The sequence below is a fragment of the Chrysemys picta genome, chromosome 9 (genome assembly GCF_011386835.1).
Source record: "Chrysemys picta bellii isolate R12L10 chromosome 9, ASM1138683v2, whole genome shotgun sequence".
NCBI lineage: Eukaryota > Metazoa > Chordata > Testudines > Emydidae > Chrysemys > Chrysemys picta.
Genome location: NC_088799.1, coordinates 47,563,025 through 47,588,731, shown reverse-complemented (window position 1 = coordinate 47,588,731; position 25,707 = coordinate 47,563,025). Strand labels below are relative to the sequence as shown.

General features: G+C 46.0%; 1 protein-coding gene across 13 annotated transcripts in view; it reads left to right on the top strand.

The window, feature by feature from the left end:
- The window catches only part of DGKD (diacylglycerol kinase delta), a 98,186-nt gene that overhangs the window by 34,589 nt on the left and 37,890 nt on the right, over positions 1-25,707 (top strand). For 6 of the 13 annotated variants that reach the window (XR_010590139.1, XM_065556113.1, XM_065556118.1 and 3 more), the window contains exons 2-3: positions 3,167-3,277; positions 4,060-4,140. Coding sequence is in view for 7 of the 13 variants with exons in the window: in XM_065556113.1 (XP_065412185.1) it covers positions 3,167-3,277; positions 4,060-4,140 (192 nt within the window). In the remaining 6 variants the exon portion in view is untranslated. Of the gene's footprint in view, positions 1-3,166; positions 3,278-4,059; positions 4,141-8,206; positions 8,480-15,344; positions 15,482-25,707 lie in introns of those variants that run through there. The other 7 variants (XM_065556123.1, XM_065556121.1, XM_065556119.1 and 4 more) reach the window with 3 other exon arrangements.

Genomic DNA, 25,707 nt, shown 5'->3' with positions numbered 1-25,707 from the left:
ACTGCGGGCTGGGGAAGAGTTCAAGCCAGCCAGGAAGCTGTGGGCTGAGCCTGGAAGGGTCAGATTCTGGCTGCTCCCAAAGCAAGTGTGTCTTGGAACAAGGAGCACTGGAAATAGACCTTGAAATAACCCGCTTGATGTGTTCTGGTATCTATTGGCATCCTTTAAGCAGACCTCCTGCTTGAGTGCTGACACTGGAATCTGTGGGATATGCTTCCAGGGATCCTTTAGATGATTTGTCTCATTCTCTCCCGGATACCAAACCCAGAGACTGGCATTGTTTGGTATCAGTTTTTCTTCCCCCTTACCCCCAATGAATGGAAAAGATTATTCCTTGTTTCTGTCAGAATCCCAAGAATCTCTCCCTCCCACCATCTGTCCACACTTGCATCACCCTATCAACACCTTATGCGCCCCCACCCCCACCCCCCATACTTCTGACCAAGAAGGACTGCAGAGGACTTTTGGCAAAGTCTGTCAGATGCTGCCCCCTTATCTGTCCATCTTAAGTATTTATATGGCCCCCAATATCTGAGCATCTTCCCATATTTAATGTATTTATCCTCACAACAACCCTGTGAGGCAGGGCAATGCTATTATCCTCTTTTTACAGGTTGAGAACAGCGAGACTAAGTTACTTGCCCAAGGTCACACAGGGAGCTGTGGTGGGGCAGGGGATTAAATCCAGGTCTCAAAAGTCCCAGGCTAACACCACCCTTCCTCCTAAGCATCTAAGGATGGGAGTGCGTCTAGCTACTCCCTCTCCCAGGAATGTCCAGTCCCTCTTGCAATGGGGGGGTCAGACTAGGGTCACTAACTGAACACAGATTTCCTGCACAGCGCTGCATAGCACCACCTCTAGGCCAGCCCTCTGGTCTTGTTTCTGAGCTTCTCCGCAGTGTACTGAGCTGATGAGCAGCAGCATTCAGACTGCCATGAGATTTTGAATAGTCCTGATCTTTCTAATATTGTGTATTCCTCTGGCATATATCGCCATTGTGACATGTGGAAAATGGATTTCCAGAATGCCTTTCGGCACTCCTTTTTTAGGGAGCGTGAAGCTGAGAGGGAAGAGGAAGCCCTTTATCATCAGTTAGGACTTTGTCTTTAGTTCTACAATTTTTGATTACTTTTAGTGCTCAAGAAAACATAGGTTCTGGTCTTGCTGGCTGGAATGAGGTTAGGCACAGTTAGTATCTCAACCAATAGCTGAGTCTGTGAGAGTGGGGCTGTTGAGGGGAAAGAGCACTAGTGGCCAGGCCTCAGCCTTGCGGATGTACTTGGGCGGAGCTCCCGGTTCTCCTGGTTTGTAGATAGTGGAGTATGGGCCTGTGGCAGAGCGCAGTTGTGCTTGCCACATGGAAGTGCTTCAGCGGTACAGGCTGGGGTGGGGATTTAGATGGTCTTAGCGGTAGACACACCTCTTCAACCTCAAATAGAGATGATGGGTAGGTATTGATGAGCTCGTTGGCAAGAAACCACTCTTCTCCTCTCCTTCCGGTGTCAGAAGGGCACTATTGAGGAGCACAGTGTCTGGGCCGGACGTATGGAGGAGCCCACTCTTGTCCCACAGGGTTTTCATTGAGAGTATTAAGAGCAGTGTGCTGCCACCCACCCCATTATCACTGTCTTGTTTGAGGTTAGCTTGACCCAGTGCTATGGAGGCATGTACTGAGTCATACTAATGTTTCTTGTACTCAGTACTCTCTTTCCAAGGGCTTTTTGAGAAACTTTGGCTTTGAGTTTGGCAAAGGCCAGTTTGCAGAAAGTATTAAAATCTGCATTTGTTTAAGAAAACAAGGCCCCACGTTACAGCTTTACACAGCAGATTAAGCACGTTAAAAAGCAAGTTTAGTGCCCTTGTAAGGATTTGTAAAAAAGCATTAAATCCTTGGAACAATTCAAGAGTATTTTCCCACCAGCTCTCCGATGGATTTCACATCCGTGTAGTAGCTTGTCAGCAACTATGCAGTGAGGGTAAGGTTTGTGTCTTAATTGATACTCATCAGTTGACCTGACTCTCTTAGAGCCTGTGTTTCGTTGAGATCCCTAGTATGTTAAATGTGTGTCATTTTCCTAGCCTGCAGTTAGAGAATAACCTGTCAAACAGGGTTACCAAAGCATTTGTTCTTTGTCTCTTAATTGGGTGTTATGCGATGGGACTGTCGCTGACAGATTTGGGTTACTGGGGGCTATGTTTCCCTTGGAGGAGAGGAAAGTGTCCTGGAGCATTGACACCCCACACTATAGCTGTTGCTGTTCTGAAGCACTGACAGCATATATGCATAGCCAGTAAGATAATGTTGAAATCTTTGCGCTAAATTTTTTGCTTTTTTCTATTTTAAAGATAGAAACTGGAGATTATTTTAATGTAGCTCTTGGTATCCAGCATCTTCCCTTTGCTGGAGTAACAGATGTATTTGTTGATGTAAGATGAAATGAATGTGGACTAAATATATCTGTGTAGCCTTCATATGCATAGTATGTGAATGAGTGTATGGGGTGTGTCTATACTCGTGTGTCATTCTAGCTATGGAGCAATGAAAAAAACCCACAGCAGTGTGCGTAGAGAGTTTTGGCACTTCAGCCCTGGGAAATGGCAGCCAGCCAGAGAGCACTGAGGCAATGCCAAGAATATCTGAAAAATGCCAAATGCTGAAGCTGTAGACTTTTCCTGCCTTGCTGTTGCTTCTCTCTTCACCCCTGTATGCCTGCAGATTACATCCTGTGCTGTTAAATGCTGATGGCCTCACATGGCAGGAATAGACAGGCCTGGTGTAACCAGGTGTGTGTGTTCATAGTCACTCTAAGATCACAGGGTTCTGATTGGGCATGGCTGGAGTGTGACCCCAGTGAGTATGACTGTTATACATTCTGCATCACAGTTACATCTGGAGAAGATCACCTGAACAGATCTAGGATCTGTGCCCCTGTGAAATCATAATATCATAGTGTCAGGGCTTGAATGCCACCCCAGGATGTGCTATATTTTCTGTTACAGTCCAAAACATTGATAAAATCACCTGCTCAGTTGAATGAATTTGTGAAGTGTTTCCAGCAGAGGGTGCTAAGAATATTGATATAAATCTGAGTAGTCCTCTTGTGGTGTGTATTGGAGAGGGTTGTATGTAAATAAAATTTCACGCTATATTTTCTTGGCTTCTAGACTGTCATAAAAGAGGGGATGCTGATGAAACAGACCAGCTCATTCCAGCGCTGGAAGAGGCGATATTTCAAACTGCGAGGACGAACACTCTACTATGCAAAAACTGCAAAGGTGAGCTGCTGAGTGTGCATCTGAGCCAAAGGAAAGGGCGGCTGGGAGGATGGAGGTGTATGGGTGTATGTGAGCAGTGAGATCTCGATCCAGGAGAGAGCAGCGACCCTTGAGATGTCTGTCCGTAGGCTTTATCACAACAGAAGCCTTCATTTACTCAGCTGCACAGCTTGAAATACCATGCTCCTTTGTGTTTAAAACACAATGAATGTATGGGAATCCAGCAATGATGCTGTGTGTCAGACCTACCTCTCTATCCTCTATAGTTGGGACTGAGCTCAAACCCAATAGGAACTGAAGTAGGAGGGAGAAAATGTGGATGAAGGGAAGACCTGGGAAACCTAGAATTTGCCATATCAGCGACTTAGAGCTCTGTGTAAGCTCGAAAGCTTGTCTCTCTCTCTCTGCAACAGAAGTTGGTCCAATAAAAGATATTACCTCACTCACCTTGTCAGTATCTTGACTGACCATGTCTATTCTTTAGAGCTGTTAATTTTACTCCTTTCATAAGTACTACATTTACAGCAACAACAACAAAATGTAACTATGCCATGAAAGTGATCCCTGAGCGTTTACTGAGAAGGGAGGCTGGGGCAAATGTGGGCACTGGTGCCTTCATGGAACTGTTCTTGTGAGTCCTATTTCCTACTGTCAGTCCCAGTCCCTTTCAACACAGATCCCTACTGGAGAGTATGTGGCTGACATTAATATAGGAACCCCATTGGGGATGTTTTTTACACACCTGATTCACTGTTCTGTTTTTTGTTTTGTTTTTTCCTCAGTCGATAATTTTTGATGAGGTTGATCTGACAGATGCCAGTGTGGCAGAATCTAGCACTAAGAATATCAACAACAGCTTCACGGTAGGATTTATCAGACCACTTCCATCCTCCCTTCATTTCTCCCCCTTCTCCTCACTTTCTAAATCTGAAGATTCTGCCTGGTTTGAAAAACTCTCAGCTCCATTCATGGCCCCCTCCCTGGGGGAAGTCTAACAGTGCTGTTCAGCCATCATTGAAAGGGCAGCTGTTGTACTAACCAAGCCATAAGAAGATGCTGGACAGTGGTACATGGTTTGGTTTGTGGCAGAGAGATTCCATTATTACCTGCTGAGGGTTGCAGTGATTTCTAAATTATGGTACACACAACTGAATGTTCCTGTTTAATACAAGTGTATGATGAGTGCAACCTTATGGCTAGATTTTTGTGCAGAAAAGTCAAGAAATATAAATGTATGTTCCCCACAGCAACTATAAGCCATCCCCCTCCATACATGAAATATTTTGGATGACTGGGTATGCTGTTAAATATAGGTCTTTAAAGATACGCTCTTGTTAAACACACGTTTATTGGGCCTCTCTAATACTGTTCATTTATATAGCAGGACAGCATAATTCCCTCTGCGGCAGGAATTATGGGTGAAGTTCTGTGGTGTGTGCTTTGCAGGAGGTCAGATTAAATGAATGTAGTGGTCCTTTCTGGCCTTAGAATGTGTGAATCTATACATGTGTCATGGCCAAATTACAAATTGTAGCTATAAACCCCTAGGGAGAGGAGGAAGTAAAAGGGATTCTACAGAGTTCACAAAGAGCTGCATACTGATGTGTATAGTGGGAGTAGAGGAAGATAAGAGATAGTTAAGGTAAGGTTGCAGAACTGGGGCTAGTTCTGTGTATGCTTTTGCCAGAGGAGCCTGGCAATAGGTATTAGCCTTATCCCAAGTTGTAGCCCTTTGATCACATGGATTTGGACAAAGTGGCTATGGCATAAACCCTAGAATCTGGTTAAATTCCAGCATTTTCTCATAGAAGGCATCTTCCAGTCTTGTAGTCAAGGGCTCAGAGATGGCCTTGCTGAGTTTGAAAGTGAGTACCCACACTACTCTCCAGGGTCCAGTGATTTCTATACAGGACAGGGAATCAGGAACCCTTGAGTTCTAATCCCGGTACTGACACGTATTCTCCCTGTGGCTCTGGGAAAGCACCAATGCCTGCCTCAGCTTCCCAATCTATAAATCAGAATAATTTTACAGGTAAAAACTCTAGTGAGGATTATTTACAATGTGTACAGTGCTCGAGTAATGCAAGCATTGTAGAAGTGCTAACATTGTTACTGTATTAGTTGTGGTAATTTGGGAACATCTCTAATTTCTGCCTGGGGCAATGGATGTATTGTGGGGAGGCAGACGGAATCATCATGTTGCTTATACAATTTCCTGCATCTGAGCAAAGCTGTGAAGGAGGAATCACTTCCAGGACAGTGGCACCAGGCCATGCTATTCCCCTGCCTTTCCTAGGGGCTCAGGGAACAGGAGAATTAGCTTGGTTCTCAGGAAACAGCAAATGGTGCTCTGTCTCTCTGGCTCATGTATCATGGCTGCTCAGGTAGTCTGTAGGAAAATATCTGACCTCTGTGGCTTTCTGCCTGTTCTATCTATTGAGATTCATACGTGGGTTTGACTGTGGTCCACCCTGAGCTATAAAAACTACTCTGCTAATCAAAAGGTTGGGTAGTTGTTATACTGTTTGGTCTGCCACATCACTGCAGTCATTGCTTTGGATTCCTCAGAACCCTACAATTTTCTCCAGTTCTGTTTGTGAGTGCTCTCTGATTTCCCTTCTGCATCTTCCCAGCTCGCTTCCCCTCCCAAATGCAGAGTTTTTTGATCCGTTTTAAAAGTGCACTTAAGAGAGAACTTTTTCCTGGTTTTTCAAAGCAAAGAGGTTCACTAACAAGTGTTGGTTTAGATCCGAGATATCAAACATCTAGTGTATTCTAACAAAGGCAGTTGTCCTTGCATTTCATAAGTTCCATTTGTCTTCACTTTAATGGAAAGTTTAATTTCTGACCTGGCAAGACTGGCCCTTCTCTGAGAAAAGCAGCTCCAACATCCAAGCAGTTGTGCTGCTTAATGGGTAAATACTGCACTTCAAATTCAGACTAGCAGTTGACTTAGTTCAGGAGATGGGCCCAACTCCCACTTAGTATTGCCTCTGCTCCTAAATCTACTGACCATGTCACCTACCCTTAATACTAAAAAGGTTGCCATCTTCCTGGATTTAGACAGGGTGACTTGTTTCTTTACACTACATCTGATCTCTAAGCTGGCCAGAGCTCAACACCCTACTCTGTCCTCCTGTCTTACAAAGAGTGGTACAGTTAGCGGCACTAAAGAGTGGATCATTTGTGTGAGAGCTGCATAAACAACACTCTTTGATAGGAGGAAGCATGGGAGCTAATGAAGGAGATGGCAAGCAGGGAGGAGATCGCAAAAAACACAGGGAAGGAGTGACTGGAGTAGGAGGAAAAGTTAGGGATGAGGTTGTGAGGAAAGAGGGGACAGAACACTGGGAGGAAGGGAGACAAAGCAAGGAGTAAAAGAAGCAAGAATGAGAGTGGAAGGAGGGATACCTGGTGTGAAGAGAAGCCACAGGATCAGGAGAGATCAGGCAGTCAGGAGAAGTACCTGAAGATTAAGGGCTTTGTCTATACCAACATTTAATTTACAGCAAGCTGGGATGTGAAACTACCCCCACACTAGCTTGCCACCGACTGTCTGTGTGCACCCTGCTGCAGTGCATTAACAGTTTGCTAATTCACTTTGATCTAGTCATCTTTGAAACGGGATTAGATCAAAGCAAACTAACAAACTGTTAATGCACTGCAGCAGGGTCCACAAGGACAGTTAGTCCATGGCAGGCTAGTCTGGTGTAGATTTACATCCCCGCTCACTGCAAACTAAATGTTCATATAGACAAGCTCTAAGATAACTAGCACAACAGATCTTGGTTCCATTTTGGGAGGAGAGTGGCTTGATTTGGTTTTAGCCCAAGGAAAAGGTAGCACCCATAAATCAGGGAAATGGGCAAAAGAAGGGAAGATGTTTTTAAATGCTGGAATTGTAAGATGATATGTTTGGGGAGAGGCAACAAGAACAAAGAATGCTTGTGTGAACGGATCAGTGCTCTGCAGCAGTCCAGGGCCAACATGGTGATCTGTTGCATAAATAAAGGAATAACATTCAGATATAAAGATACTGATAAGTCTTTTATGTAAGACATTGGTAATATCTGGCAGCTGATTTCTTTGCTGTGTAGAGGTATCTAAAAGGGAGAAATAGAGCAAGGAAGGGGTATAATGTGATTTAATTTATTTACTTATCTTATTTAGATTTCTTTAGTGTATGTCTCCTAGGTTTGAACTGGAAATAAGAGTTAGAATGCTTATTGGGAAACACTCTGATCCCAGATTTGGCTGCAGAGCCAAGTGGTGTGATGGGAGCGGTTAACAAATGCTTTTTATAGGAAAGCCCAGGGCTGAAATAAAAAATTCTATTGTGTATTTCCTGAAGAGTAAAATGTACCTGCCATAACGGGATGGACTAGATGGGCCATTGGATCTTTCCAGCCACAAATCCTGTGTCACTTCCAGCCAACAGCTCTGGAACTGATTTTCCAGTTGTTTCTAGCAGACATTCTTTTCTGGGATCTGTCTGGACTTTCACCCAACTTCTGCTTCTAGTGACCTTTATGCAGATTTCAACATCAATTCATCGTCTCAGTTTACTCAGAGCCTAGTGATTCTGCAGGAGAAAGTTCCCAGATGGTGGGTGGGTGTGGGGGTGGGTCTCATCCTTAGTGGTTTGATCCCTCTGTATTGATACTGTCCTGAAAGCTGCTGTTTGCAGCTGATGCACAGACACAGCACACAACGGGGCTGCCACTAGCCCTCCTCTGCTGTTAAAGTCTGCTTTGTTGAAGAGGTGGAGCTTGAACTCTTGGACGCCTCCATAAACTCCTCTCCACCCCCCTCTCCGTTGGGACGTACCTCTCAGTTCTGGCATAAGACAGGAAACAGCATATTATTACACTCAGCGCCTGCCTCCCGGCTTCACTGCCAGCAGAAGCAAATCTGTTCCACCTCCTCCTTAAGCACACAGCTAATCATCTTGTGGGGAGTGGAACAGAGCTCCAAGAGAGTGGCTGCAGAGAGGAATAATCCTATTAATTTTATGTCAAACAATGGATCTTGTTTGTTCTGAGATGGAGGAGATATGGTCAGGACCCTCTAATTTAGAAAAGGATTGAATATGGGTCTTCGGCTTTAAGACCAGAAGAGTGAACAGGGTTTGTTGGACTGGGCATCAACAAAGACAGCACCTGCTCCTGGACAACCGCCCACCAGGAATTCAGATTCTTTGGAGTAAGTGTACTTCAGGCTCTCTGGCTTGTAAAGTGAATTATACTCTCCTCTTCTGTGCTGATGCATATGTAAAAGTTATATAGAACTGGAATGGGTGTGCAAAAGTGAGTAGTTGCCTGTGGTGCAGTTGGAAGTACATCCTATTTCGTAACTGATGAGTCCCCTGAACTAGGGTCACAGGGAAAGAAGAAGCATGGTAATTCAGGTTAGAGAAATATCTTACTCCACTGGAGTATTCTCATCTTTTCTCATTGGTATGGAGAAAAGGGATGGGTTGCTGTAGATTTCAGGAAGACGTGTATGGAATTGTTTGCACTCATGAATGAGAGCATGTTGTCATTTCTTGTGAGGGGGAGGGTACATAGGACATTGTCCTTCTCCAGCCATTCCTCTCTGGAAGCATGTGAGATGGTAACAAGAGGCAAATAGGGCTATCTTCTTGCTACTTTACACTATCATCATCAGGCAAGTAAGATGACAGCACCTGCCTGATGAAGTGGTATGGAAATGGATGTTTTCCCCTGAAGGTGAATGTGTCCGGTGTACTGTCCCAGACTAACCTGCACTCTGCCACTGCAGAATAGCTGGTGTTAATATTTTCGCTGAAGAAGCTTCTCCTTGAATGAAGGACTACTCAGAACTGTTGCAGCTTGCTATCAGGCGGGGAGTCAGCTCCCAGTTTGTTGGCTCATTAGCTGGGTGTCTGTAATGCACTACTGGAACAAGAGGAACCAGGATCAAAGGTTCCTTGAGCTGGTTTGAAATGTAAGCACCAAGGAAGAACATGTTACTTGTTTTTAATCAGGAGAAGAAATATAGGAACTTCTGTTGTAAGCTCTTTGCAGGAAGTCAGACTCAGCCCTCGAGACCAGGGTCAGACCTGACTGTGTCAGGATGGAGCAGAGAATTCCTTGTGGTCTGCAACTTCCCTGGACTCCCCAAGATGTCAGGGTCATGGATAATGTGCTTCTGAGAATAACCAGTCTTGTTGTATGTGGGAGGGGAATCTCCCACCCCCAATTCCTCAGCACACACACAAGCTTAGAACAGTATGCTTCAGGGAGTAACCTGGCTCTTCAGGGTAATGGGGATGAAGACACAGAGCAGGGGAGGAGAGTTCCCCCATTCCAATACATACTCCATAACGTACACAGTCACATGCTTCAGGAAGCCACCAAACTTAGTGGGGAGGTTGCCCCCAACCCCACCATTCTGTACACACACGGTGTGCATCAGGGAGGTAGTGGGTTCTGGGAGGGTGGGCGTTGGAAAGGGACCAGCTGCATAGTCTCACAAACAGAGGGAGAAATTCCCCCATTTTCTCCCTGTCAAAGTATCTTCTATAAACAGGACAAGATCACAATGCAGTTTGAGTAACCAGGCTCCTGAGTGGATTGTTGTCATTCCCACTCCTGCATGCATACATAATTTAAAAAATTGTACATACTCTGCTGATACATTTAATATCTATAGTAATACTGGTTGCTTTCAGATTTTCCTATCAGAGTTATAAGAACTGAAAATAAGGCTGCAGACTGGAAATGCTGTCTTCATTTTAACTAACGAGAGTGTCACTGCTTTTTCCTCTCATTCAGTGCAGGCCTGTCCCCAGTTCCTATTATATTTGCTCCAGTTTCTAAATAATCTGTTGCTTTAGTTATTTGCACACCAGTCCTCAGTAAAAAAAAAAATTCTGCTGGAGACAGGCCCTTGGTAAACAGACATTTCTGACTCAGTGCTAGCCTATGAAAAGAATCTTTTAGAAATCCTTTTCCTGTCTAGGATTCCAGGACTTTTAATCTGGTCTCTTGCTGGAACTGGTTGTTAGTCTGCTCACACAGGACATGCAGAATAGAGAGAAGCCATCTAAGGGAGGTCTTGTGGGGCATTGCTTCAAATACAGAGGAAAGAGCTGAATGGTCCCTATAAGAAGTTGCACTGCTGAGATTGGTGATTCTTCTTCTTCTTTAGATTACAAGAGCACCTAAAAATGTGCTAGGTATTTCTCAGACAGATGAAGATGCTGTTTGGAAGAGGTGAAATGTGACTCCACATCTCTGACAGAGAGGGGCAGGATAAATAGGGAGTTTTAAAGTGAAGGAGAAAGCTTTGAGAAGGTTTGTTTGTAAAAGGATTTTATTCCCCTACAAGGAAGTTGATTGGTGTGGAATTAGCACCTGTTCCTGCCCTTGTGCCTAAACACTAGCAGCTTTTGTTTTCTACTTTGTTTGCTCTTTGGTAACCTTAGTGCATTATATCCTGTGTTTAATCTACCTTCCTGAGTGAGTTTACAAACTCTCTGCCTATCCCTGAAGAGCAGGAAAAGGCCAAAAGATTCTGAGGGACACTAGAAGCCATTTCAGAACATGGCAGATGTAATTTTGAACTGGAATTGCAGTAGAAGAAAAGAGCTTCTTGTGCAGATGCACACTCTTGAAGCCATGTCTACAGCCAGGAAAAGGGCCTGCTGCTGACAGTTATCAGCAAAGGATCTCCTCTCGTTCCCCTCTCTACTGATGTTCAGAATGGTTTAACGGCTATTGTAGACAGAACAAAACCATCCTGAACACCATGACGCTAAGTGTGGTAAGCCACTCGGTTTGTCATGCTTTCAGTAATTATGCTGAAAACAGCATACTTCCTTTTGTGCTAGTAGCTAACCTGTTTTCAACACTACTTAAGTGAGGGGCTGTCGGGAGCTATTGCTAACAGTAAGCTGTCAGCAACAGATCATTTTCCTACTGTAGGCAATGATCTTGTCTTGCTCAGATTTTATTAGATGGTAGCCGTGACAGGTATTACACCACCAAGACAGCAGCTATAACTATAGGGAGCATTGACTTGTTCCTCAGTTCATGATTATTTGCTTCTGGGTGAATGACTTGGAAGCTTTCTCTGAAATGTCTTTAGCTTCCCAATTTCACCTTTATTTCAGAATTGTGTAGTTCCATTTGGGAACATTTTTTCTGGAAGGACTTTGTCCTGTGGAAGTACAAAGGGAAGAAAGGGCCTTTTCCCAGTGCTATATGGAATAAGTGAGTAGGCAGAGATTTTCACCATATGAACTGACTGAGTTTTATACCTGCTGACCAGTAATGAGGACCTTTCAACACACTTCCTTTCAGATTATAGGCATCCTGGAATCTACCCTTGTCTGTGCTCATTCCGCTGACTGCCAGGAAGAGGAATGCCTCTTGTTTAAGAACAGAGTTTCCAGAGGCATATAGGAATGTGACCCTGGGATGAAAGATGGTCATTTTCCCAGAGAATGCTCTGTCTTGTCAGCTTTCCCACTCCAGCATCAGGGAAGAAGATGAGACATCAAGATGTAGAATAAACAAAAATTAAACTTTGTCTGGGGACATGTTGTGCTAACAAATAGCATCAAAGGCAGGGGGCTAGTGCATTTATTGCATGTAGGCCTAACAGATCTGGTACATTTCATAAGAGAAACACATCTAGTTAACTGAATCTAGTCCCAAAAAGGGCAACATAGTGTATTATATTTATCTCTCTGTGGACTGGTCTAGCCTGAAATCTGCCCGTTCAGAGTTAAGTCGAAGAGCTGTGTAGAATCAGAGAAGATTAGGGTTGTGTGAGAGGTCGGACTCACCCCTGCGGCACCTCCTGCTGGTCACTTTAGGGAATCAGCTCAATCCAGCCCGGAGTGCCCTCTGCAGGCTGGTGATCTGTCTTGTCCTCCTACTGGCTCCCGTGTCCCTCCCAGGACCCCAGTGCCCCATGCTCTAGGTGCTGCCCCCTGGCAGTACCCACACACACTTGGTCTCCCCTCCCAGGGGAACCCCCACCCACTAACCCCACCTCACCTCAGTCTCAGGCTACTGCCAGTCACCATCAAGCCCCCTCTCCCTGGGGCAGACTGCAGTATAGGCCACTCATCACAGGCAAGGTTGGGTTTGGACCTGTTGCCTTGGCCTACCTCTGGGCTGCCCTCTGCAACCCCCCAGTACCTTTGGCCTAATACTAGGCTGCAGCCTGGGGCTTTCCAGGCTGGAGCTCCCCAGCTCCTCAGCCCTTCCCCAGCCCTGCTCCACTCAGGTACCCTGTCTCTACTCCCTGCAGCTAGGCCCTTCTCTCTGAGTACAGAGAGAACCTCAGAGCATCTGGCTCCCAGCCTCTTTATACAGGCCAGCTGGGCTCAGATTGAGGCGTGGCCCAGGTGCAGCTACTTCCCAATCAGCCCAGTAGCTGCTTCCCTGCCCCAGCCTTCTCCCAGGGCTGTTCCAAACTCCTCAGGGCAGGAGCGGGTGTTCACCCCGCTACAGGTTGGAAGAGACCTTAGGAGGTCATCTAGTCCAACTCCCTACTCAAAGCAAGACCAACACCAACTAAATCTCCTCAGCCAGGGCTTTGTCAAGTTGGGCCTTAAAAACCTCTAAGTCCAGGGTCAAAGTACCAAGGGTGCTGCAGGTTAGGATTCAGGTACCTAGGGAGTGCAGCTCTACAAAAAAAAAAAAAATCTTATTGCTCAGGCTTTAGCAGGTTCTCTAAAATATTAACTCGTCTTTTATCAGATGGAAAAAAAAGGTAGTTTCCATAGGTGGAAACTATCCGATTGTCAGGAAAAGCTGTTTTCATTATAAAATAACTACATTTCTCTGTGAAAGTGGTGAGTTCTGTCTGGGATGAAGAATGTTCAGTGTGGCATCTGGAGTTGAGGGGAGAGGTATGGCAGAATTAGGCTGTGAATGCTATTTGGGAATATTCTCAAACATAGGTAGTTTCATAAAGTTCTAATTCACTGAACTCTCTTGGAGCGCAGCACCGGATCATCAGGGTTTGGGTGCATTGTAAAGCAGGACAGAGGCGCATTGACAGATGTGTGGAGGAAGCCATGCTTCAATCCCTCATCCTCTGAAGCATGAAAATTCAACAGAATTTACTTCTTGCTTCCCAGAAGAGAGAGTCTTGCCTAAATTGTGTCACGTAGTTATTCCAGCCTGTACAATTGTGATCTCGGCCTCCAAATTCAGTTGTCTAATTGACATTAATGAGATACACTATGACAGTTTGGGGGAGCTGTGTATGTACAGCTTATGAATTCTGACTGATTTTATGAAATTGCGGTATCATTGAATAGCTCAGAGGATGTGGTGTCAGCCCTGTGCCATCAGGAATGATGGCATGTTCCAGACCAGGGATAAGAATAGCTCCCATTCAGATGGGGCACGTTAGGACAATCGGATGGACGCACCCTAGGTGAAAACAGTTGTCTCCAGCTTCTTTGCAGGGGGCTGGGGTTTGAAGCAGAGGACTTTCCCAAGAAAAGGGAAACAATGAAACTTGTCATTAGTGCTAGCCTTTAAAGACCACAGAGGCTGAGAGAGAGGAACAAAAAGAATGTGCTTGTGTAGGACAGGGATCCTTTTTGGACTACAGGACCAGTCAAGGAAGAAGGAAGCTGGCTGCTGTGGGATAGGGGAGGAGAGCGAGATGCACACACTGCATGATTCAAGGGAGAAGCCGTGGGCAGGAGTGGGGATCCTGGACATTCTAGGTAATGGTGACCGACTCCCAAAGAGTGCTCGAGGGATGAGAAGACTGTCTGAGGAAGGGAAGGGTGTATCGATGTTGTGTTGTTTTACCTGGATCTGTAGATTTCTTGTGCTATCTTGCTGCTATTGGGGTACCCTGGGGGGGTATAGAGCAGCTGGACCTTGAGGTCCCATTTCTGTGAAGGAGTGATATAGTCTGTGCCCGGGGAGTGTGCCAAAGAGGCCAGAGAAAGAGACAGTGCAAGGCTCCTATTCAGAACAAGGGGGTCGGGGCAGTCAGGGGACTGGGAGCAGGGGGGTTGGATGGGGGTGGGATCCCAGGGGGCGGTTAGGGGCAGGGGCCCTGGGAGGGGGCAGTTAGGGGACAAGGAGTAGGGGGGTTGGATGGGTCGGAGGTTCTGAGGGGGGCAGTCAGGGGGCGGGGAGTAGGAGGGGGTGGATGGGGGCAGAGGCACAGCCTTCCTTACCCGGCCCTCCATCCAGTTTTGCAACCCCAATGTGGCCCTCGGGCCAAAAAGTTTGCCCACCCCTGGTCAAGATATATCACATCCACCGCTTTCCCCATATGCACAGAGCCAGTTATCTCATCATAGAAGGCAATCAGGTTGGTCAGGCATGACTTCCCCTTGGTGAATCCATGTTGACTGTTCCTGATCACCTTCCTCTCCTCCAAGTGCTTCAAAATGGATTCCTTGAGGACCTGCTCCATGATTTTGCTGGGGACTGAAGTGAGGCTGATCGGTGTGTAGTTCCCCCAGATCTCTATCTTCCCTTTTTTAAATATGGGCACGATATTTACCTTTTTCCAATCATCCGGGACCTATCCACATCCCTTCATTGCATGTCAGGGGTATGTGCGGGAGACAGCCTGGCCCACTATACAAAGCAAAGACACTAGCTGCCTCCTGTGCATGGACATTCACCTGAGCTGTGCTATCGCTGATCAAGTGAAGATCTTTACCTGCATCAGCATAGCTTCCTTGTTCGCCTCCTCACCTTCTATATTTTTTCTGGCTGCAGGTTTTAGATCCTCCAAGCCATAAGTAATTCTGCTCTCCCTTGGTACATTAAATCACTGGCTGTTTTGAGTATGTTAGGAGCTCTTGGGGGATTCAGGGTTCATAAATTTGTGTGCAAGGCTGTGTGTTTGAACAGGATGTGAGCAAAAGGAAGCAGCCAAAATTATCAGGTCCTGTCATACGCCCACTTTTGGCTACCTTCAACAGTATATCGCACCAGGACAGCTATATTTAGCAGAATCATTTCAAGTTCCTCTATCACTCCTTTTGTGTCTTTTTCCAACCAGCTCTGTGATTGGGCGAGAGTGTTAACTTGTTTTTCTGTCTCATGTGGTCACTGAGCTCACCAGATCCACTCTGATAAAGCAGAATCATACTGTATTTGGCCAAAGCTGCCACTTCAGCTCTGAGAAGTTTCTGGGCAGCCAAGAAATACTGGGGAAGGACCTGAATGAAGAAGTCAATGGGTAAGGACTCCTTTGAGGGAAGCGAGGTGAGAGAATGAAGATTAGGCTTCACTCTCACTGCTGGGAGGAAGAAGGGAAGTGGCTCAGTATAAGAAAACACAAAAAGGTTGAAATGTAGCAGGATTTCTTTTTACATTTTGGTCTAAGGCAGGGAATCCTTATTGGGTTAGCTTTCTAATGTAGAGGTTCACAGTTGTTCACTGGAGACTGACATCCAGGGGAGTCCAGTCTGTTTTTCGAATGTGAAATTTGAGATTTTCCTCACTTGGCTCCATCATTTGCCAGCTGTCCTGACTTGAAAAGTCAGTTGAGTTAAACTGGTGATAACTTTGGACAGAGCAGTATCATGGTGACCTAACTGGTATTATCAGCCAGAAAGGAGATGGCAAACCTGGTTGGAGGATGGACTTCTTGGTGAAAAGGTACAGGAGATGATGCTGAGTCCCTGAGAAGTGTTAGGGTAGTGTCAGCATCTAGCCTCAGGGACACTATGGGTATGGGCTCAGAGCTCGAACCTGAGCCCGAACACCTACACTGCTGTTTTAGTGCCATAGCATGAGCCCAAGTCTGTGCCCAGGTTCTGAGATTTGCTGCTTCTGATTTTAAAACCGAGTGTAGACGTACCCTTTGGCACTGGCTTCAGTCAATGATTTTGAATAGGATGGCTTGAAGAACAGGTTTTCTGTGGTGGGATTGAGATGCCTCAGCTGGAAGTGTCTGCAAAGACTCACTGGAGAATCAGTGAATCTTCTTGATTGCCCAGGGGTAGTTGACTGAACCGCCATGATTCCAACAAGCGACACACTTACTGGGGTTTTCATAGATGGTGTGATGACGTTCTCTGTGGTACTGGTAAATTGAGTCCTGCCTGAAGTGAATAAGAGTTTCTCTGCCTCCAATATCCTTAAGCCTTTTCTGTCATTCCCATCCATTCTGATGACTCTTCAGAATGGAGTTAATGAATGGCACATTCCTTGCCACTACTGATTAACTCTGATACCATGGTACCTTGAGCCTTAACAGGCAATTACTTTATGCACCAGCAGTGTTGTTATAGACCAGGGGTAGGCAACCTATGGCACGTGTACCAAAAGTGGCACGCGAGCTGATTTTCAGTGGCACTGACACTGCCCGGGTCCTGGCCACTGGTCCAGGGGCTCTGCATTTTAATTTAATTTTAAATGGAGCTTCTTAAACATTTTAAAAACCTTATTTACTTTACATACAACAATAGTTTAGTTATATATTATAGACTTATAGAAAGAGACCTTCTAAAAACATTAACATGTATTACTGGCACACGAAACCTTAAATCAGAGTGAATAAATGAAGACTTGGCACCCCACTTCTGAGAGGTTGCTGACCCCGTTATAGACTGTGTTCTAATGCTAGCTAAGGGAGATGAATCTAGGCGTTCAGTTCCCATTTTAGGGACCAAACCTGAGATTCATATGCCAGAAAGCTCCACAGCACTCAGGGTCTATAAAGCAACTGCATTGGTATTTGGCATTCCCTTTTTAGGAAGAGCAAGCCGGTTTAATTTACATAATAGTTCACATCATGATAAACCTTTGAGCCACTTCAGGGTCTGATTACTCAGAATTCTGTCAACCCCAAAATAGGCCAAAAAACACAAGGGTTATTAATAATCTCAGGATTCTGTTTGTTTATTCTGTCTTCTGATATTTTTTTTTAAACTGTCGGGGGAAGCAATCCCCTCCCTCATTCAAAGTGAATCAGTCCCTTGTTTTTGTGCTATCCCATTATATGAGAACAAGAGGTCACTGGATGACATTACTGCTTGGTAAATTTAGAACAAATGAAAGGAAGTGCTACTCACATAGTGCGGCATCATCCTGTGGAATTTGCTGTTCCAGGGTGTTAGTCAAAAACTGGAACTGGAACTTAAAGAAATAGTCGGACCATTAACATTTGTAGCCATATCATCCAAGAGAGGGGTAACCAAATCTCATGGGTCAGTGTGTCAGCTGATCGCTGCCATGGTGAGAAATGAATGTATACGATTCCCTGATTAGAAAGGTGCTTTTTTTTTTTTTGGTGGAGGGCCACTGCTGCCTTTTGAAGAATCAGAAATTAGCCACTTCTGGCAGCAGGGTATCAGGCTGGATAATCAGCAGTCTGACGCAGAATGGCACATTGTATGTCTTCTCTCTCTCTCTCTCTCCCCCTCCCCCCTCCGTCAGTTCCCATCGCTGATGACATCAAGAATCTCAAGATAAATGTTTCTCTAGAGCTGTTATTAAATTGGGAATTTTGCTGTCTGAAACCTGTTTACAACTTTGTCCTCACTTCTGGGCTTGTAGTTGTGTGCCAGACTTCTAATTTCAGGTCTGTGATTTCTTGCCTAGCAGAATAAGGTGTGAAAATACCTTTAATTAATTAATTATTGTAGCATCTAGAAATCCCAGTCATGGACCAGGACCCCATATTGCTAGGTGCTGTACAAACACAGAACAAAAGACAGTCCCTGCTACAAAGCGCTTACAATCTTTTCACCGATTTTTTGTCTCCTAGCATGTAAACTTCTCTGAACACAAATCTGTCCCAGTGCTGGATTTTGGCATTTTATCATGGCTGCATTATATGGCTTTAGAATCTAACATTCTTCATTGGACCAGTTCTCTGTGGAGATGCAGGAAGTTTGAGACCCCAGAACTGAACCTTTACCAAAAGCAAAAACAACGTGGAGTCGAAAGACTAACAGATTTATTTGGGCATAAGCTTTCGTGGGTAAAAAACCCACTTCTTCAGATACATGGAGTGAAAATTACAGATACAGGCGTAAATATATATTGGCACATGAAGAGAAGGGAGTTACCTTACAAGTGGAGAACCAGTGTTGAAGGCCAATTTAGTCAGGGTGGATGTAGTCCATTCCCAATAATTGATGAGAAGGTGTCAATACCAATAGAGGGAAAATTGCTTTTGTAGTGAGCCAGCCACTCCCAGTCCCTGTTCAAGCCCAAATTGATGGTGTTAAGTTTGCAAATGAATTGTAGCTCAGCAGTTTCTCTTTGAAGTCTGTTTTTGAAGGTTTTTTTTGTTGAAGTATGGCTACTTTTAAATCTGTTATTGAGTGTCCAGGAAGATTGAAGTGTTGTCCTATTGGCTTTTGTATGTTACCATTCCTAATGTCTGATTTGTGTCCATTTATCCTTTTATGTAGAGACTGTCCGGTTTGGCCAATGTACATGGCAGGGGGGCATTGCTGGCACATGATGGCATATATCACATATATCTGTTACAAAAAGCAGCTTCAATGCTTCTGTCTACTGGGCCAATATTTCAGATTCTTGTTCTTTTAAGAGGATACAAAAAATTGATACTAGGTATTTTGATGATACTGGATAGATTTCATGATTCTAAGGAAAGGAAGGAATAAAAGCAGCAGAATAAGGACAGTGGGTTTCAAAAAAAGGTAGGATCCCATGGGAAGAAAATCTAAGGGAAAAAGGAGTTCAGGAGAGTTTGCAGTTTCTCAAGGAGACAGTATTAAAGGCAAAACTGTAAACTATCCCGATGCAAAGGAAAGGTAGATGGAATAGTGAGAGGCCAATATGGGACATAAAAGGCAATAATTAGAGGTTCTTCAAATACATTAGGAACAGGAGAAAAATGAAGGAAAGTGTAGGTCCTCTGCTTAGCCGGAAAGGAGAGCTAATAACGGATACCATCAAGAAGGCTGAGGTGTTTAATGCCTATTTTGCTTTAGTCTTCACTAAGAAGGTTAACGGTGACCAGATACTCAACACAATTAATATTAACAACAAGGGAGGGGGAGGAACAGGTTAAAGAATATTTAGGTAAGCTAGATGTATTCAAATCAGCAGGGCCTGATAAAGTTCATCCTAGGTTACATAAGGAACTAGCTGAATCAATCATAGAACTTTTAGCAATTATCTTTGAGAACTTCTTATAGAGGAGGGTGACGTCCCAGAGGAATATACTCGGCTTATGTAGTCTTGAGAAAAGAAGACTGAGGTGGACCTCATAAGTCTTCAGATACATTAAGAGCTGTTATAAAGAAGATGGTGATCAGTTAGGGTTACCATATTTGACAAATAAAAAAAGAGGACCCTCCATGGGGCCACCCCCACCCCCGCCCCAACTCCGCCCCTTCCCCGCCCAACCCCACCCTAACTCCGTCCCTCCTCCCTCCCACTCCCAGCCACACAAAACGGGCTGCCCGAGCGCTACCGGCTTCACGGTTTGCCGGGCAGCCCCCAGACCCTGCGCCCCCGGCCGGCGCTTCTCCAGCACAGCTGGAGCCCGGGAGGGGAAGCACCCAGCCGGGGGCACAGGGTCTGGAGGCTGCCTGGCAAACCGTGAAGCCGGTAGTGCTCGGGCTTTGGGCAGCCCCTATGCCTCCGGACCCTGCACCCCCGGCCGGGCACTTCCCCTCCCGGGCTCTGGCGGCGCAGGGTCTGGAGGCATGGGGGCTGCCCAAAGCCCGTAGCGCTCGGCTCGTAAACAGAGCCGAAGAGTCGGGGAGGAGCAGAGCCGCCGCGGCCAGAGGCTCTGCTCCTCCCCTGACTCTTTGGCTCTGTTTAAGAGCCGAGCTGCCCGAGCGGTACCGGCTTCGGGCAGCCCCCATGCCTCCGGACCCTGCGCCGCCGGAGCCCGGGAGGGGAAGTGCCCGGCCAGCGGCTGGGGTCCGGAGGCAAGGGGGCTGTCTGAAGCCCATAGCGCTCGGGCAGCTCGGCTCTTAAACAGAGCCGAAGAGTCAGGGGAGGAGCAGAGCAGCTGCGGGAGGGGAAGTGCCCGGCCGGCATTTTCCCAGACATGTTTGGCTTTTTGGCAATTCCCCCCGGACGGGGGTTTGATTGCTGAAAAACCGGACATGTCCGGGAAAAACCCGACGTATGGTAACCCTATGATCAGTTGTTTTCCACGTCCACCTCAGAAGGTAGGACAAGAAGTAATCTGTAGCAAGAGAGATTTAGGTTAGATATTGGGAAAGCTATCTAACTGTAAGGGTAGTTAAGCTCTGGAATAGGCTTCCAGGGGAGGTTGTGAAATTCCCATCACTGGAGGATTTTAAGAACAAGTTGGACAAACACCTGTCAGGGATGGTTTAGGTTTACTTGGTCTTGCTTCAGAGCAGGGGCCTGGACTTGATGACCTCTCAAGGTCCCTTCCAGCCTGACATTTCTGTGATTTTACTTTTTTTTTTTTTTTTATTTAAGAAAGGAAAGAAACCTCCAAGTATTGCACTTCTCCAGTATGGGTGACTATACAAGTCATGTCCTTACTTTCCACTCGTTTGAAAGGATGTTCATGGCAGTAAGGCTGCAAGTTTAATGTATGTAGAGTCAATATTTTATTACTTTTACAGTGGCCCCAGAAGTGTGCAGGGTGTTTTACAGAATAAACAGGAAATAAGGTCCCGGCCCTGAAATCTGGCAGTTGCAAATTGAGAGAGGGACATTTTAGGATGTCTGTATCATCTGCAGCTGTGGTGGAGAGTACCCGCTCAGCTACTCTTGTGTCCATGCTCAGCATTGCATATTTTATATGTGTGATCTTTTATAAACTCCACATTGCTTCTAACAGCAGTCTGGAAGTGACGTCCAGTATTTCTGTAGTCTTAGGGCTTGACTACACTTGCAAGTTAGAGTGCGTTAAAGCAGCCCTGGGCGCTCTAACTCCCGATGTGTCCACACTGGCAAGGCATGTAGAGTGCCTGGACTCTGCAGCTGGAGCGCTCCTGGTAATTCACCCCCAGGAGAAGCAAAGCTTGCTGCGCCCCGGCTAAAATGCCCGAGTGTCAGTGTGAACGAGGTGTTGCCTTACTGCACTGTGGTTGACCTGCAGAAACGTCCCATAATCCACTGAAGTCAAGTGGCCACTCTTGTCATTGTTTTGGAATCGGCTGCAGGAATGCGGATATGTCCTTTCAAAACTCCGTTTTTGACAGCCGGCATGCTTATCTGCTCCGGGACAAAGCAACCATTACTGTGGAATGCTGCTTGTTGTGAGTGTGAGAGAGAGAGGAAGGGGGAAGGGAGTCTGCTGCTGTCTGAACTTACAAGACAGCATGCTGACACGCTCTCAGCACCCCAAAAACCCACTCTCTCTCCCCTCACACACAACACACTCCCTGTCACTCTCCACCCCACCTCCCCCCATTTGAAAAGCACGTTGCAGCCACTTGCATTTGCACGCTGGGATAGCTACCACAGTGCACTGCTTTTTGTGGCATTGCAAGAGCTGCTAATGTGGCCATGCCAGTGCATTTGCAGCTGACAGTGTAAACACAGGGCAGCATTTTCCCTGCTGCCATCTCCAAAGGCTGGTTTAACTCCCAGAGCTCTACATTTGCAAGTCTAGCCATGCCCTTAGGGTGTGTCTTCACAGCACAGTTAGTTCAAGTTGTAACTCATTTGTTACCTCTAACTTGACTACCATCCACATCCAAAACTGTCTGCTCAGGGGTTCTCAAACTGGGGGTCAGGACCCCTCAGGGGGTCATGAGGTTATTACATGGGGGGGTCGCGAGCTGTCAGCCTCCACCCCAAGCCCCGCTTTCCCTCCAGCATTTATAATAGTGTTAAATATATAAAAATATGGTTTTAGTTTATAAGGGGGGTCACACTCAGAGGCTTGCTATGTGAAAGGGGTCACCAGTACAAAAGTTTGAGAACCACTGGTCTAGCTCGATGGAAGTGGTGTTTTATTCTCAAGCTAACTAGCCTGTAAGGAATGGAGGGGGAGGAGGTAGGTGCAGAGGCAGATTTTGGGTTTGTGGGGCCATGGGCCAGAGCAAGTGGGGGCCCTCCCTATCCCTTCTACCTGCAGTCCCCCCCTGCGGCCATCCCCACTGGCACTCCTTGCCTTGCCTTGCCCTGCCCTGCCCTGCCCTGCCCTGTCAACCTGGTGCTCCTGCTGGGGAGCGGGGGGAAACCCTGTGCCCCGACCCTGCTCCCAGGCAGGAGTGCCAAGTGGGTTGGGACATGGGAGCGCCTGTTTTTCTGGGGGGCCCCCATTGGCTGGGGCCCCTGGGCATGGGCTCCGTCGGCCTAGTGGCTAATCTGCCACTGGGTAGGTGGGCTGTAACTTCAGCTAGTAATGCAGTGAGGATGCAACAACTCAAGTTACAACTCCCCCAGCAGTTAGTCAAATCACCGTGTAACTTGAATGTTGTTTTGAAGTGTGGTTGCTGTCAGTCAGGCTTGGCTAGCCGAAGTGCACCACAGCGCTGTGAGGAGACGCTCTCAAAAAGGTTTGAAGAATTTCTCTTGACTGTTACCTACCCATGGCAGGGTTCACTGTGGAGAATGGCTCCAGTTGAGGCCAAGAAGGAAGGCTCCATTGGCTTTCCATTCTAGGGTCATCCTTAACCGACGGGCAATTGAAAGAAAACAAGGAGCCATGGAAGGATTTGTCTTTAAAAATGTGTGAATAGGTATGATGCTTGAGTCTGCTTATTACTTACCTGCTGTGCAGGTCAGGCCATTTGGGGTCTGTCTATACTGCAGCTGGGAGCAAGCCTCCCAGCCCAGGTAGAGAGACTCCTGCTAGCAGTGTGGACCTTGCAGCTCAGGCTGCAGCTTGGGTTCTCAGCCCATCTGACCCCCTTGGCTTGAGAGTCTGAACTGCAGCCCAAGCCACAGTAGCCACGCTGCCATGCTCCCCGCTGCAGTGTAGTGCCCTGGGTTTAAGATGGAGTATTGCATGCTGTGTCCCTACCGCAAGAGGCCTCTGCTTATTTTAAAGGTGCATTCTGCCCCATTTGGTTTGAATTAAATGTGGCCCAACTGTACCTTGTTAGTTACTGATGCCACTTTTGTTTGGGCAAAGTCTGGGTAGGGCTAGGTGTATGCTGCACTCTAAAAAAGGGGTGTATTTTCTGAAGAGCTTGAAAATAAAATAATGTTTCTAGGTGAATATTCGTTTGCCAACAGTTACATATGCATTTTCCAGTGTTTGATCTACTATTGCGATAATTAATGTATGGCATAAAGAGGAAGTTTAATTTTAAACTGGAATTTGGCTGTAGAAAACTGATAGGTTGACAGGCATGTTTATTGTTTTTTAATTCATCTCATGAGCCATAATGGAAGAAATAGCCTCCATATTCCACTCACTTCCTATCTTGAATCAGAAATATTTAGGAAAGATCTATTTTCCCATTAATATTGATTAGAGAGAGATTTATATTCCACCAAAATAGGAAATGGGTCATGAAGAAAAAGGGAGAAGAGTGAAACAAGTAGAGTGGAGAGGGGGGAAATGCCAAGAATTAAAGAGAGAGAGAGTGGGAGGAAAGAAATCAGCTAAATCTAAAGGGCAGAGCCGATTGCTTTAATATGGGAGGAGAAATATTTGTGTTTCCTCTAGCTCTTAATCTGCTTAATTTTGGGAGGAAATCCTTTTGCCCCATTTGAAAACATGTCTGGAGTTCTCCTTACAGGCAAATTAACCCTGGTTCTCAATTATATCTAGTTGTATAACAGGTTCCATGTTATTTAATTGTTTAATTTCACAGCACCAAAAACATTAACGTTTTTTATATGCACGTTTGAAAAAATTGAGCCACTCTTGGTCAATCTTTATTGAAATCACCAGCCCTGGCCTGAGCCCCCTTAAGGGTTTCTTCTGGACCAGGTCTTGTTAACTATTCCACTCTCTCAACGAGAGAGTTCTTGCGGAAATTAAATCTAAGATTTCACATTCTCTATACAGATGGTCCATGCTTAAATGTGACTGCTATTTCTTCCCCCAGTAATGATTTTATTCATTTGCAGGGATCTACAGTACACCTCTACCCCGATATAACGCTGTCCTTGGGAGCCAAAAAATCGTACCGCGTTATAGGTGAAACCGCGTTATATCGAACTTGCTTTGATCCGCCGGAGTGCGCCCCCCAGCCCTCCCGGAGCACTGCTTTACCGCATTATATCTGAATTCGTGTTATATCGGGTCGCGTTATATCGGGGTAGAGGTATATTACGTTTTTCAGACTATGACTTTGTCTAGAAGATTTTACAATTAAACCTGGATAAAGCAGCAGCAAATGTGCTAGATTCACTGAACTTTTCCAGCTAAATCTTCTTTCTCGTCCATGCTGCTTTAGACACAGATTCTATTGTTAAAAGTCTCTAGGGCAGATTTTAGGGCTATATTGAATTACAGTTTTTTAGGTTTGTTACGGAGCAATGTTAAAGTTGAGAGTATCCCACAATTATCAGCCTGCTTTTGACATGCACACATACCTTATCTTAACCCAAACAAAACCATTCTGTCAGGTGTAATCTTAGAATTTTTATGGAAAGTTTGAGGTAAATCAAATCAGGCTTTCTGGAGATAAGAAGTTTAAACAATACGATGATCTCAATTATGGAATATTTTCCTAATTTTTAAACTTATTTTCACTTGTCCCAACTCCAAAATGGGGTGATTAATGTATAATCTGTTGTTTTTAGCAAGAATTTACATTTGGGAGTGCTGTTGTCAGAATGATTATTAAGAACAGTTTCTGCATACATTATGAGCATTGCAGAGTTTTGTGACAAAGTGGGGATTTCCCCTTGTTATGTTGTATGTGAGCTATGCGAGTCTTACTGTTGAGCCTATGTGAGTTTTACTGTTTTGCATGAATACTGTGTGTGTCTCAGTTTCCCTGTGTGCTACACCAATGCCTAGGTGGTGGGAATAAGGATGTGTGACTTTGGCTCAGACCCTCTAGGGCAGGTGAGGCTGCTTCTGCTGTCTGTCTGTATGCTATGGCAGGTGCCCTTCGTAACCTGAGACCCAGGAGGGGGATGCAACCAGGTGACAGGTGACTCTTTTCCCTGGGAAGGAGACAAAGACCAGGAGGAGGAGCAAGGGGGTGGGGGTGTCGGAGGTCGGATTGCTGGTAGCTGGGCAATCTGCTTGGGGAACTGAAAGAGGGGAAGTCCAGGGCATCTGGCCTGGGACTCCCCAAGATGGACTTGGCTGAAAGTCACTGATTTCTGTGCTAGCAAGCTGTGTTCTACGCTGTGTTCCTGTCAACCAGGGCCGGCTCCAGGCACCAGCCCACCAAGCTTGTGCTTGGGGCGGCACCTGGAGGGGGGCGGTGCGGTGCTCCGGCCTCCGGGGAGAGCGGGGCCACGGCTGGGCTCGCCGCCCTCCCCCCCGGCGCTCTGGCCGCCCTCCCCCCGGTGCCCTCCTCAGGCAGGACTCCTGGGGAAGCCAGAGCCGGCCCTGCTGTCAACTAATAA